This window comes from Brassica rapa, chromosome A06, assembly GCF_000309985.2.
Source record: "Brassica rapa cultivar Chiifu-401-42 chromosome A06, CAAS_Brap_v3.01, whole genome shotgun sequence".
NCBI classification, from domain to species: domain Eukaryota; kingdom Viridiplantae; phylum Streptophyta; class Magnoliopsida; order Brassicales; family Brassicaceae; genus Brassica; species Brassica rapa.
Window position 1 is genome coordinate 15,141,901 of NC_024800.2, and position 15,234 is coordinate 15,157,134.

The 15,234-nt window shown below is 44.7% G+C and overlaps 1 protein-coding gene and 1 non-coding gene across 2 annotated transcripts; one reads left to right on the forward strand and one right to left on the reverse strand.

The window, feature by feature from the left end:
- Positions 1–4,353: 4,353 nt before the first annotated feature.
- Positions 4,354–5,610, forward strand: LOC103854423. Its single transcript, XM_009131356.2, has one exon. The coding sequence runs from the start codon at positions 4,354–4,356 to the stop codon at positions 5,608–5,610; it is 1,257 nt and encodes a 418-aa protein (XP_009129604.2).
- A 5,296-nt stretch (positions 5,611–10,906) lies between these two features.
- LOC117126314 lies at positions 10,907–11,013 on the reverse strand. The gene has a single exon (XR_004448889.1). It is a non-coding gene; the product is annotated as a small nucleolar RNA R71 (small nucleolar RNA).
- Positions 11,014–15,234: the final 4,221 nt, after the last annotated feature.

Genomic DNA, 15,234 nt, shown 5'->3' on the forward strand with positions numbered 1-15,234 from the left:
GCTTGAGTTGAATCACGGTCGTCATCATCTTTCTTCTCGCTCCGAGTCACAAAGAAGGCCGAGTCACGAAGACGGGTGAGGAAGGTGAGAAGCACGGTAGCTTCTGAGAAGCCTCAATCGCCATATCTCGTCTCTGGTTCGATTTGTAGATCAAAGGTTGAACCTTTTCGACAGGTGGATGGTGATAGATCGAGACACAGACACCGGTGATTGGCTCGTCATCTCCGCTCTTGCCGCCGGTTGTGGAGCTCTAGGCTTCTTTTGTCAGTTTGTAGGAAGCAACGAGTTTGACAAACAAGAAAGTTTCGAACTTTTGAGGATGTAAAGTTCGAAACTTTAAGCCCCAATCACCTGAGCTGTTTCGAGAATGGAAGAGTAAAGAGTCGATCTTGATTCTTCATTTTTTTTTTCTTTTGATTTTTCTCTAGTTTGATATGCTTTTAGGATAGTTCTCCATGAACCAATGCTGATAGTGTTTGTTGAATTAATACAATAAAAAAATCTAAAAATAAGAGATTAGATTCTTGAAATTTTGGAGAAATTTTCAAAAAATCAAACGAAAAATGAACATCAAAAAGAATTTATAGATCAAAGATTGTATTACAAGAGTGATCAAGTAAATCTCAATCTATAAACTCTTTGTAAGAAGTGTTTTAAGTCTAAAATAGAGAAGAAGAGATTTTTTCTCATAAGGAGGTAACTCTTTATTTATAGAAAGATGAAACCTATGACTTCCTAGCAATATAAGCCTAGTTCAATGTCTAATGGGCCTTGAGGAGGATGTAAATCCATCCCCAACAAGAACCATGACTCTTCACCGGAGGAGTAGCTCATGCCATCACAGTCTCGTACGTGCCGTTACGTCCATGGCGTTGACGTTACCTATCGGATCCGTGAGATGGAGAAGGTGAAGCCGGAGCCGCCGCGTTCATCACCACCGTTCATCAACACAACGCCATGTTGGACGAGAGCCTTAGTTCAGCCTCGTGACGTTAAGTACGATATTGGTGGTGTAGAGAACGTGATAAGGTTTATAGTGTTATTATTAATTTCTTGTGTTACAAGGTTCTTAATAGAACCCTAGATAAGTTATATTTAACAATGTTGTTTTGTCTCTATTCCTTTTCAGATGGTTTTGTCGTTGGCGAGATCGAGATTCATGGTGGAACCTTAGTTTTCTTGGTGATCAAGTCATCTGATCCGTTCCGAGTTCTTAATATTAGCAAAGGTGAGGGCTACTCCGTTAAATCCCGAGCTAGTTTAGTACTACTATTATGGAAAGTCTAGTTTCGAAACATGAACAGGTTTTATGAATCGAGTTTGTTTGAGTGTCTTGCTTGTTTGTTTATTATTATTTGCTTGTTAAATTGAGAATATGATAATAGAGGATTCAACGGTTGACTGAATTGAATCAATTAAGAACTGTTATTTATATATATATACATAAGTATGTTATGAGATCGGCGCATTGCATGGAGATTGCGGGACACATAGACGTTTGTGTTATCGGTGCATTGTATGGAGATTGCGGGGCATATGGATATCTATGCTAGCGGCGCATTGTATGGGGATTGCGGAGTACAAAGACATTTGTACTAACGGCGTATAGGTGATTGCGGGGTACAAAGATGGACTCTTGTACTAGCGGTGCTATATATTTATATCCGTATAAGGAAAATGCAGGGTGTGTGATCTAGTTATGCACTATCAGCGCATTTGATGTTTTATGTGGTGTATTAGACACCGTGTTTGTTTCAAGCTAGAGCTAGGCCTACATAGTCGTAGTGCTATGTACTGAGTAAGTGGTTTGCGGTTTAGCATCCCATACCTCACTGAGTGACTCCCTTGTTGCTCACCCCTCTTTCTTCCCATTGCAGGTGAGCTTGCCGAGTAGTTGGGTATCTAGACGGTTTGGTGTCTTGGGATCATTGTATTTTATTTTGGTTTTAATTAACATTTTGATTTAATGTATTTGGTTTTAAATTATAAACTTTTTTTATGTGGAAATTATTTGATCAAAAGGTTTGACATTTTATTCGGTTTTATAAATCGATTTAATTTGGTATTTTTCGGTTAGTAGCACGCCGTTCTCAAGAGAGGAGGAGACGGGTGTTACAATTTGCAGGTCAATTGGTGACAGCTTGTCCTGTGGAAATGCTGTTAAAGGGTGAGGTCCTGGGTTCGAGTAACGCCAAGCGCATCAATAACCTACTGGTGGATGTGGAGGTAGTTCCTGCCACGGTGAGAGGTTAGGGTCGGTGCGCTGAAGTGCTGTGAAATCTGAAGTCCGCAGGACGGGTTGTCACAATTATATCCAAATATCTTTTTAACCGTAAGTTTGTAGAGTCTGTTAATAGTCAATAATTCATAAAACACAAATGGTCTGTGACCCAAATATATTTGGAATGTTAAACGACATTCGGTTTTGTAAATCAAAACGCTCTCTGATACGTTTCTCTAGGCAGTTTTAGCAACCCTGGTTTCTTCAGGCAGTTTTAGCAATCTTGGTTTCTTCACCCACGGTTTACAGCTATCCGGTTTATTTCCTTTTCTGGTTATGCTTTCAAATCTCTTTTCCCTCTGACAACTTCACCAACCTGGTTTCTACTCCATTTTAGGAAAAGTTTCAAATCCACGAAACCGCTTCCGAAGCTTTCAATTAAGGGTGGACCTAAAAAATAATTTAATATGTGGCACAATCTATACATATACACATTTATTAAAATATTAAATATAATTAATTTCATTAAATGGTATATATTTTTTCAAAAAAATAGATTAGTCATTAAAAGTTTACAATTTATAAATTTCAAAAATTAGATCATATAAAATAAGATAAATAATTTTTATAGTTTTAAATATTCCATTTTTATCGTCATGCTGAAGGGAAGATATGGCTACTGGTTATGATTTACTTTGATGGTTTGGAAAGTTTTAATAGCTTTTTTGGTTATTGGTTACTGATTCCCCAAAACAATGATAGAGGATATGGGATAGGATTGTGGCGTGGAGCTCTCAGTTCTGGGTATCAATATATAAGGAATTGTGATTTACTCATAGCTATCATCAAAGTTTCTATTACTATCACATACGAGCTAAAGTTTTCTGGCCTTTTGTTTCTGGTGGTGGTGATCATGACTCAGAGTCAGCTTGTTAGCTTGTTGGAAAGGTTGGGGATGGGAAGAACAGTGAGGGAAATCACAAGCATTTGAAGATTTATGTTCCTAATTTTGAAGATTTACTCAAAGACGGTCCTTTGGGTTGGGTTTTCAATTTGGTGTTGTGTTCTTGGCATTTTGAAGTTATGGAATAAAGATAGTTGTTTTGGTTACTCTATCTGGTATATAAGACCTGATGAGTTGTGCTCTAATTCTTTGGACAATACTAATTGATGCGATTTACTTGGGTGTTTCGGACTTTATGGGAGCCAAGACCGGAAAGAAGGCGTAACGTGGTCTCTTGTGTTGAGTATGGGCCTAGCCCTCCCAAAAGGTTCATAAGAAAATTATCCAGACACATGAAAGTCGGTTCGTCGACTTGCGAGCCAGCGATTGGGTCGGCTTTAGACTGCTTTTGATCGGCGAGGCGACCAACCGAACGTCATCGGCTCGACGACTCGAGTCAGCGGCCCGACACCTCGGCCCAACCACTCGAGGATGCCCATCAGAATATAGCACATTATGTTAACGAGCATGTGTCTATAAAAGAACGAGGAAAAGCAACAAGGAGGGGGATCCGGAAATTACTACACTCACTTTCGGCGAGATCTAGGGTTTCATATCTTACTTCTCGCCGACTTGTACAGTCCGACAAACTAGCTTTCGCCGGACTAATTCCTTTGTTCTCTTCCCCTTTTGTAACACTGTTTCGACTTATTGATCTAATAAAACACGTCTTTGTCTTGACCCACCGACGAGAACTCGTCCTTTCTCTTTACTAGTTTATCGACAGTCTCAGTTCAAACAGTTGGCGCCCACCGTGAGGCAGACAGAGTAGCGTCAATAAAAGATCATGACTCGACCCGACTCTCCGTTCGACGACGAGTCACCTGTGACTGAAGGCGCTCCGACAGCAGCGGCCTTCGCAGAAACCATACTCGAGAGGATGGCGCAGCAAGACGCCGTCCAAAAGGCGACGACTGAGCAACTCGCCGCCATTGCTGCCATTTTGGCTCCTTTGGCCGAGAACTCAGGAGATCCGGCTACGACAGTCCGAAAACAGCTGTTTGACACTTACAGAACACCAAGTGCCAGAAACCCTACAAACGCGGACGCCGTACAGGCTCAAACGCCCGGCGGCGTAGACCTCGTCACCGTCCGGGAATTCGCTGAGCTTAAGTAGTCAGTCCTAGACATGAAAGACCGGATGCTCGAAGGGCCTACTTCAGCGCCACTGATCGAACGCGCTCTGGCCAAAACCCTAAAACTCCCTTTTTCCCGGCGAATCACCGACGTTCGGTACCGACCAGCCGAGAAAATTCGCCTTCCGACATACGCCGGAAAGGCAGACCCAACCGACCACATCACTGCTTTCAACATCACGATGGGTCGAACTAACTTCTCCGAAGAGGAAAGAGACGCTGGCTATTGTCGCCTCTTCATCGAGAGTCTTCAAGGACTAGCCCTCGGGTGGTTCACTGGATTGGAGCGAGACTCCATCAATGACTTTCACGACCTGACGACTGGATTCCTCAAGCAGTACATTATGTTTATGAGACAAGGAGCGACCTTATTTGACCTTTGGAATCTATCTCAAGGGGTGAACCAAAGCCTCCGCGACTTCATGGAAAAGTTTAAAACGGTCGCCTCGAAGGTGCAAATCCCAGACAGCGTCGCCGTCGACGCGCTAATGAATAACCTCTACTTAAAGTCCCTCTTTCGCAAGGATCTCCACAGAAACCCCACCACTTCGCTCCAGGATGCTATCGCGAGGTCGAACAACTTCATCCGAATGGAAGAAGATACAACAGCGATACTCAAGAAATTGAACACGGCCGCTAAACCGGCGACTGCTCTAAAAGCTCCCGAGGCACGTCAAGAACCTCGACAGCACGCCTCAGGCAACAAGTCTAACCACTCGAAGAGCTTCGTCTATGTGGTCGAAGACAAAAACCCATCCCCGGGATCGACTGTCGTCGTGCGCAAGAAAGGTTGGAACGTCTGGGAGTACGACGAGAAGCCGCAAACCTCTTCGACACCTTCAACTTCGAGTCCTGGCTCGGCCGAGCCAAACCTATGGTGCAGCTACCATCAGGCCAAGGCACACGATACGAGGAATTGCAGGCATCTGGTCGATGCCCTCTTCTCATCTTATGAAAATGGAACAGCCAACGTCAAGCTTCCCAAGCCCAGGCCAAACAACACCAAGAGCTGGAGCAAAAACAAAGAAAAGAAAGCTCAGAATAATCAAGATAAGTCCGGAACTCGGCCAAAGCGCACAGAGGATGACAAGCCAGAAGAGCGAGACGAAAACGAGGGCGAAGCACAACTCGAAGAAGAGCAACCTCGTAATCGTCGACGTGTCCAAGTCATCCTCGCACGACCAAGTCCCTCTTCAGATGAAGAAGAGGACAAACAGGTCCACGACTCGCACGAGTACTCCAGCAAGTGACCAAATGAGAACGTCGGACCAGAAGGGTCAAACGACTTGAGGAACAAGCTCAGGCGAAAGTCGCAGACAACTGGTCGCATACACGACTTTAACGACGATCTCCACTCATTCATGGAAGAGTCGAAGGCTAGAAAGGTCGAGGACTCCAGTGCTCGATCCCATCTCAGGCCCCGAGTCATCGATCATCGCGATCAGCTCAATTAAAAATCAGAAGACCTCAGGATCAAGCTCAATCGACCTAAACGTTCAGACTTACGACGAAAGCTCGAGGAGGCAAAATCCAAAAATGACGACAAATACGCACCCATGGTTGAGGACTCACCTAGTGACTTGAGAACTCAACTAAGAAACAAACGAGTCGCGAGCCAACTTTCTTAAACGTAATTATGCGTGGCTCACCTCCTTGCGGCGATTCGGTCCGGTCAGTAAAGAACCATCGACGACAGGCAATAACCTCGAAGAAATGGTCACCGAAACCTGAGAATGACTTCTCGATCACTTTCTCACCAGACGATGCCATCGGCGTCCACCTACCTCGTAACGACCCCCTACTCGTCGAAGTAGGAATCGCGAAGTGTGACATTTCTAAAGTTCTGATCGATACTGGCAGTTCTGTTGATCTGATTTTTCGAGATACGCTCGATAAGATGGGAGTCGACTTGCGTGACATGAAACCATCATCTTGCTCCCTCACGGGATTCAACAGAGCTTCCGAGACGATGATCGGGACAATCAAACTCCCAGTCTATGCATGCGGTGTGACACGCACAGTCAAGTTCTCCGTTATCCGAACAAAGGCCCCTTATAACGCGATCGTCGGGACCCCCTGGTTACATTCGGTCAAGGCAGTATCCTCGACGTACCATCAGTGTGTGAAGTTTGCAGGACCGAACGGTCAAGTGTAGACACTTCGTGGAGACCAGCAGGCTGCTCGTGATCTACTAATTGCAACGGTGAAGATGCAACAATCGACTCACCGCATCAATGCAGTAGCAAAGCAAATCCAACCTCAAAAAGACGAGATCCTAGAAGTCACGATAGATGACTCCGAAAAAAGCAAAGTAGTTCGAGCCGGTGCCTACCTCTCCGAAGAGATGCAACATGCAATCGTCGACTTCCTGAAAAAGAACGCATCAACATTCGCTTGGACGACATCGGATATGAAAGAATAAATTCCGCCATCACGTCCCACGAGTTGAATGTCGACCCAACCATCAAGCATGTTCACCAGAAGAGACGCAAGCTCGGCCACGATTGAAGCAAAGCTGTCAACGAAGAAGTTGAGCGACTCCTCGCAGATGGTTCAATCACCGAGGTGCGATACCCCAACTGGTTGGCTAACCCGGTCGTCGTCAAGAAGAAGAATGGGAAGTGGCGTGTCTGTGTCTACTTTACCGATCTAAACAAGGCTTGCCCCAAAGACAGTTACCCGCTTCCGCATATCGACAGACTAGTCGAGTCAACTGCCAGAAATGAGCTCCTGACTTTCATGGACGCATTCTCGGGCTACAATCAGATCATGATGCATCCAGACGATCGAGAGAAGACAGCGTTCATCACTGATAGAGGGATGTACTGCTACAAAGTGATGCCGTTCGGTCTTAAGAACGCAGGTGCGACTTACCAAAGACTCGTCAATCTAATGTTCGCCGACAAACTGGGGAACACGATGGAGGTCTACATCGACGACATGCTAGTAAAGTCACTCCGCGCGACGGACCATCTGAACCATCTAAAAGAGTGCTTTAAAACGCTGAACGAGTACGGATTGAAACTCAATCCGGCCAAATGCACATTCGGCGTCACCTCAGGCAAATTTTTGGGTTACATCGTCACCCAGCGAGGAATCGAAGCAAATCCTAATCAGATCACCGCCATACTAGACCTCCTTAGTCCAAAGAACAGCAGAGAGGTCCAGCGACTCACATGGAGGATTGCGGCGCTTCATATCCACGTCCACAGATAAATGCCTCCCTTTCTACGAGCTATTGCGCGGAAACAAACGTTTCGTCTGGGACGAGAAGTGTGAGGAGGCGTTCGGACAACTCAAGTAGTATCTTACGACTCCTCCCGTGTTATCCAAACCCAAAGCCGGTGATACGCTCTCTCTCTATATCGCCGTATCCTCGACCGCAGTCAGCAGCGTCCTCATTCGAGAAGATCGAGGAGAGTAGAAGCCTATCTTCTATACGAGCAAGCGAATGACTGACCCGGAAACTCGATACCCCACCGTCGAGAAGATGGCCCTCGCCGTTATCACGTCAGCAAAACACAAATCAGTCCGCACGGCTATCGAAGTGGGCTATCGAGCTCAGCGAGCACGACATTGTGTTCAAGAATCGAACAGCTGCAAAATCTCAAGTCCTCGCTGACTTCCTAATCGAGCTCGCACAAGAACTCGAGCAAGACCTAATCCTGCCAAGTCAAAATTGGATACTCCACGTTGACGGATCGTTGACAAACAAAGGATCAGGAGCGGGAGTCCAGCTGCAATCACCAACAGGAGAATTAATCAGACAGTCGTTTAGCTTCGGCTTCACCGCTTCGAACAACGAAGCGGAGTACGAGTCGCTGATCGCAGGACTATGACTCGCTAAGGCAGTCAAGGCAAAACGCCTCAGTGCGTACTGCGACACGCAACTTGTTACCAGTCAGTTTAGTGGAGACTACAATGCCCGCAACGAACGAATGGATGCATACCTTAAAATCGTTCAAGCACCCGCCAAAGACTTCGAATTCTTTGAACTCACCAAAGTCCCCAGAGGAGAGAACATGTGTGCTGACGCCCTCGCTGCCCTAGGTAGCAGACTGCACTATCAGGTGAAACGGACCATTCCTATCCACAAGATCGACAAACCAAGCATCGACCTTGTGACACCCCCGATCGTAGTTGACCGGAAATGACACGGTTGATGTTACTCGATGGTCGATCTGAGGTTCTCAGAATACTTCTGATCGCCTTAGACCAACAACCAAAGAACACCAACGCTCCTATCAGATATCACTCTAGACTTTTCAACCCGAAAAAGCAATACCCGATAGTTAGTTCATCTGGACAAGGACTAATATCATATGGAACCCATACTTTAAGAACATTCTTTATATATTGATATACCTTGGATTTGACCCATTTTTATCCATGGTATATAAGTATTTTACTATATATATATATCTATGTTTTCTACTCTTCTAGGTATGTTTTCAGGTTCAGGTGCATTTCGGAGTAAACCTATGACTTTGGAGCATTTTGGAGCTTAAAGGACATTTCACCCGAGCTGACCACTTAGAGGTCGACGAGAGGAAGAACAATCGATCGATGCGCATCAGTGATGACGATCGATATCAGGAAATGCCTCGACAGATGAAGATTAATATCGATCGATGTACACAAGTACCATCGATCGATGTCGAGACACCAGACGCGACATTTTGGATTCAGCAGACTTAAAAACCAAGGCCAAGCCAAATTTTACCAAAATGCCCTGACGAGTTTTTAACCTAGTAGAATATATACTGCCTAAGTGTTTGGACGGCAGAAGAGCTTTTTCTAGACCTAGTTTTGTTACAAGTTTCATTGGAGAGAGAAGATCACTTGTGATTGGAACTCCTTGTTTCCATTTCTTTTCATCTATATTATGAGTTTCTAGTCCTTTATTGTTATGAATTGCTTTGCTTTGTCTGAGTAGTTCAACTGTTAGATCCAGGGTTCAGATAGGTTTGTGGGATTAGCCTCAAACTATAGATCTGCCTTGTTGTGATATTCATGATAGATTTGTATTCATTGCTTGTTTTAGCCTTGCTAACTAGAACTTGATCATAGGATTGCATACTCAAGCACCCTTGTTATCCCATCCTGACATCTATCTATCATATTAGGACTGCTAGAGAGGGCTAACCGTCAATTTAGTATCTTAATAGGGCATTTCATACTCGCGCATAGGCCTGGCTAGAACCCGTCGATCGATGTCCTCAACTGACAATCGATCGACGTGGCAAAGGTGTATCGGTCGACGTCTTAATAGACCATCGATCGACACTCTCTCGTTGTCTGCATACTAACCGTTGAGACACGAGATCTAGTCTGTTAACCAGTGGTACATGCGACAGCTGATCACTGAGTTAAGCGAATGAGCTCTAATATATCATGCATGCAACAGTTAGGCATCTATAGGTATTATAATCTCCAACACCTGAATAGTGGCCCTGCATCTAATATCATTTCCAACCAAGTTACATTTATTATTTACTCGCTTGTTACTATTGCTATTTCATTTAAACATTTGCAACCTTTAAAATTAATAAACACTAGATTTAATTGTTCCCTAGCTCCTTGTGGATTCGATCCCTAAGTACTACATATGAACCTCTTTTTATGAGAGTAACACTCCTTAGGGTAATTTGAGTGGTATCAAATTTGGCGCCGTTGCCGCGGAGCTTTGATCGCCATTAGATTTAGTTTTATTGATTCTTATTCTTTTCTCTACCTCCTTTCTAATAATCTTTTTCTTGTCTTTTCAGGTGCATGCCCAGCGGTACCAGAAGCAACAAAAAGAAAGACTTGCTGTTCTCAGACGATCCTGCTCATTTGGAACACACCATCCGTAGAGGTCAACGTTCCACATCACTCGACGCAACAACTTCGTCGTCAATCGATACGCAGAACCAACCGTCGACTGACACCAGACCATCATCGTCGATCGATCCCAATCGTTTGAAAACGATCGATACTACACCCCGTACATCGATCGATACCGTGTCGTCAAAAATGGTAAACATTATTATTCTAACTCAGGACGAGAACGGAAATTTGTATGACCAGGCCGGTCATCTGTGTAATGCAACAGGTCAGAAAATAGATGCTCAGGGGATTGTAATCCCTGATGCTGATGCTACAGGAGCTGCTCAACCTGTAGACGAGGACGCTCGATCGAAACCACTGGCCGACTACAATCGCCCAGATGAGTACTATTCCAACAGATCAGCTATTCGACTTCCGGAGATCCAGAAGCAGAATTTCGAGCTGAAGCCTCAATACTACACTCTCGTGTCGCAGATACCCTACTCTGGGTTACCGCACGAGCATCCTATGGACCATTTGGAACGGTTCGAAGATCTAATCGCTGCTATTCGGATGGAAGGAGTCCCCGAAGATTACCTGCTGTGCAAGCTCTTCAGATACACGCTGAATGGAGAAGCGATGCACTGGCTTAGGCAGCAACCCACATGATCTTTAACATCCTAGACCGACATCAAGAATGCTTTTTTACGAAACTTCTTCGATGAGGCGCGCGCTGAAGAACTTCGGAACAAAATTTCCACATTCTCACAGAAGAGTGGAGAGTCCTTCAAAGATGCGTGGATTAGATTTAGGTTCTTCCAGTGAGACTGTCTACACCACAGATTTAACGAAGTGCAGCTGCTAAGCACTTTCTTTCGAGGTCTCGCCTTACAGTATCAAATGGCCCTTGATACGGCGAGTGAAGGAAACTTCACTACTCGGAATCCGTTGGAAGCTGTGAGACTTATCGAAAACCTTGCTAACAGCAGCAGCACCAAAAACACTGACTCTGAACGGAAGAAGTCTGTAGCCTTTATCGGGAAGGAACAGATGGACGAAGTAAGAGCTAAGTTAGATGTGGTGCACGAGCTTCTTAGGAAGCAAGTCTGTTCAGCTGAAGGAGAAGTAGCAGATACGGAAAGAGAAGAAAATGTGAAGTACAACGGAGGTACCGGATTCCAGAAATTTGGAAACCAGGGCGGAAACAGAAACTTCTTTGGAAATGGCCAAAGAAGTAACCAAAGTTCACAATTTCAAAAACCCTTCAACAACAACAAAAGCCACTTGAACTCTTACTACCAAAATCCACCACCCTAGACTCAGGAAAGCAAGATCGAAGAAATGCTTGATCGAGTACTGTTGGGACAACAACAAATCACAGTGGATTTCAACGGTAAAATAGACTCCGCCTCCAACAATCTGAACACCAAAATCGAGACCTTAGGGACTCAGGTGAGAAAACTTGAAACCCAAGTAATTCAGACGGGCGAGACTATAAAGAGGCAAGAAGCTTTCGCTAGAGAGGCAGGAGCCGACAAAGGGAAACACCATGTAAATGCCATCATAGATGATGATTTCTTGCAAGTGGTGAGAAATGAAAAGCTTGAGGAAGGAGACTTCGAAATCGAAAGCTCCATGAGTCTCGGCGGATCCCAATGGTGTCGACTGATGTCGATGAACTCGCATCGATCGACAGACCATGATGAAGATCGATGGACGGATTACTCCAGTCATCGATCGACGTCGTCTGCTAAATCGACTGAATGCAATGGGGTTCGAATTCTAACTCATGAAGAATTCGCAGCTAAGCATCCTCACCCACCCTCCCCTTTCTATGATAAAATCGATCGATCAGTTGAGCCAACCATCGATTGACAGAGTGAGTCCGACGTCGATCGTCACAACACACCTCCCATCGATCGACAGGCACTTCTGACATACCGAGTGCGGTTACCCTCAATCGATAATGATTACATCAACGCACTCAGACCACCACCTAAACCATTAGCTAACCCACCCGAACCAAAACCCAACCCTTTAAATAGTTCACCAGAATCAGTTCAAGAAGAACAAGAAGCTGAAGGGAGAAGGTTAAGGAAAAGAATGGAGAAGATTCCCAAAAACCTTAAGAGGGAAGCTAACGATAAGGAGATGAATGGTTTCACTAAAAGAGTCCTCAGAATCCCAATCGAAAAACCTTTTCATGAAGCTTACTTCACACACCGGATGTGGATGTTCTTCAGAGAAACAAAGGTAACTGAGGAGGACATTAGGAGAATGTTTCATCAAGTCAGAGAGAAGATGAAACACAGGATCACATTGACGAAGAAGAGTGATCCTGGGAAGTTTGCAATACCATGCGTAGTCAAGGGTGTTGAATTTCCCCATTCAATGTGTGACACAGGAGCATCAGTTAGTATCCTCCCTAGGATCATGGCAGACCAGCTTGGTTTGACCATCAAACCTTCAACGGAATCCTTCACCTTCGTAGATCATTCAGAGAAACGATCAGAAGGAATCATAAGAGATCTGGAGGTACAGATTGGTAATGCCCTTATCCCTGTAGATTTTCATGTCCTAGACATCGAGCTTAACTGGAACTCTTCACTTCTGCTTGGAAGATCTTTCCTAGCTACAGTAGGAGCTGTATGTGACATGAACAAAAACAAATTGTGTCTAACGCTCATAGACCCAAACATCCACTACGACCCCATCCGACCTAAGAGAAAGAACTTGGCTTCATTGGCGCATGCCATTGTGGAGCAGAGTATGAATCGGAGTACGAAACAGAGTACTCGGAATCGATCGACACCCCAACCTTTCCATCGATCGATTCCAATGAGTCAACGGTGACCGATGACCGCAACAACACGTCACTCGACGAAATGCACCCAGTTTACCATTTCGCTTCACATAATCATTGTTACCAACATTTTGCCTTCCAACCTCCAAGCAATAGAGGACATGATGATTATTCCATAGGAAGTTGGGCAGACAGTGGTTTCCATGAAAGTTTTGCAGTTGACACTGTAATTATTTCACCTAATGAGGAACATACAGAGGAATATGATGAGGATTATTGGAAAGAACGTGCAATAGAAATGTCTTTGCAGCATGAAAGACTTGAAACACATAAGTTCACCAACACGTTTCCAACATCGTTCGACGCTGTGCACTCCACATCAGTCGATACCCACCCTCGTCCAGCAAAACAACCGCTCACATCGATCGACACACGTACTGGAACATCGATCGATATTCGCGGCGCAGCGAAAATTCAGGAGCAGGAGAATATTCTCTCCCCAACTAGGTTTATAGATACCTATATAAATAGTTTTGCACCCCCGAAACCACCTACACACATCAGAGCAAACACACAAGCAAAAAAGATGAACACTCTTCCTTCTACATCAACAGAAAAATCCATGAAGAGCAATCATCTCAAGAACACAAGTTATGCAGAAATTACTCTGCCATCGATCGATGCAACTGTATCTACATCGATCGATACTACTCTAAACCCTAATCTTTCTATTTCTAAATTAAATGATTATGCAAACATTGATTACGGTTTTCTAACACCTGATGAATTTGGTATTTTCAGGGACCCAGATGGCAACGCACGTGCAATGGATGGAAGAATTTTACAAGTGTCCAGAGAGGACATAGCAGACATCCTTCAAGTAGCCAATGGACCTGACAACCTATTCTCCCAGCAACGTGGCACTCCAGACGTCATTCAAACAGATCCTAACAACCACGTAGGAGTCGCCACAACAGAGATCAATCCAGATCTATCACGCCAACCAAAAGGGCAAGCATCGATCGACGGTACAACTGAGACATCGATCGACATGGTAACACCAACGTCGATTGATAGAGATGACTCGACGTCGATAGACAGACGGTATGAATGTGGGAACCGCGCTTTTGACATGTACGGAGCCAGAAAGTTCACTTGGGAACAAAGGGACAAGTATGGAGTCTACAGAGATGAGTGTGGACACGCACGAGGCTTAGCTGGTGAGATGATACCTGTCACAAAGGACAACATCAGGAAATTACTGGAAAGAGCATCTCTTTTTGAAGAGAGCCACATCTGTCTTCCAGAACATGCCACTTCCTTCACACTCACAAAACTGGCACCAGAACTCTACACCAAAGATGAAATTAATGAGATGGTGTTTGGTATTTGTGGAGCTCAGGAGAAACTGGAAGAGGAGCTCAAAACATTGGTAGAAGATACACATCAGCCTTTGGATATAGGCTACAATGAGCTTTTCAGAAGTATGGCAGAAATGAGGACAGAAATTGAGAGTTTACGTCAGCAACTTGAGAAGGAAGCTACGACCTCAGCATCGATCGACGCACAACATGCAACATCGATCGACGTCACTCTTCCTACAGCTCAGATCCCTGCAGAACCGCAATGTTCAACACAACACAGGGATGAATGGGAAGTCTCATACATCGACACGAGGATAAATGACGTTTACTGCCCTCTCAACAACAACGTGGACTGGCTAAGCACTAAAATCGAGCTACTACAGCAAGATCTGGACACCATTCGCTAGAAGGACCAACAACCAGCCACATCGATAGACATGTGTACCTTCACATCGCTCGACGCTAAAGTCTCAGCCATGAATGAGAGGCTGAGGACTTACGAGGACATGCATGACCGCTTTATATCACCAGTCATGATAGATTTAAACAAATTGTCTATTCAATTACTTCATGCCCAAAAGGATATTGAGAACATTACTAATCAAAATTTTTTGCAGGCAAAATCAGCATCGATCGACAGGCTACGAGAGCCTTGGATCGATGGCAAGAAACCTGTGGAGTTACTTCCTTACACAGCAGTAGAGGTTGACAAGATCACATCCAAGATCTACACTGCTCTAGACACCATGGAGGAACGACTTGACAAGCGCTGCGATGACATCTACTTTCCATTCGACAACAAAATCAGTGGACTAGACAGCCACGCAGAATGGCTACAGAAAGAAGTCAAAGCCATTCAGAGGCAACTCGCAGCCCAACACCAGATATCAGCATCGATC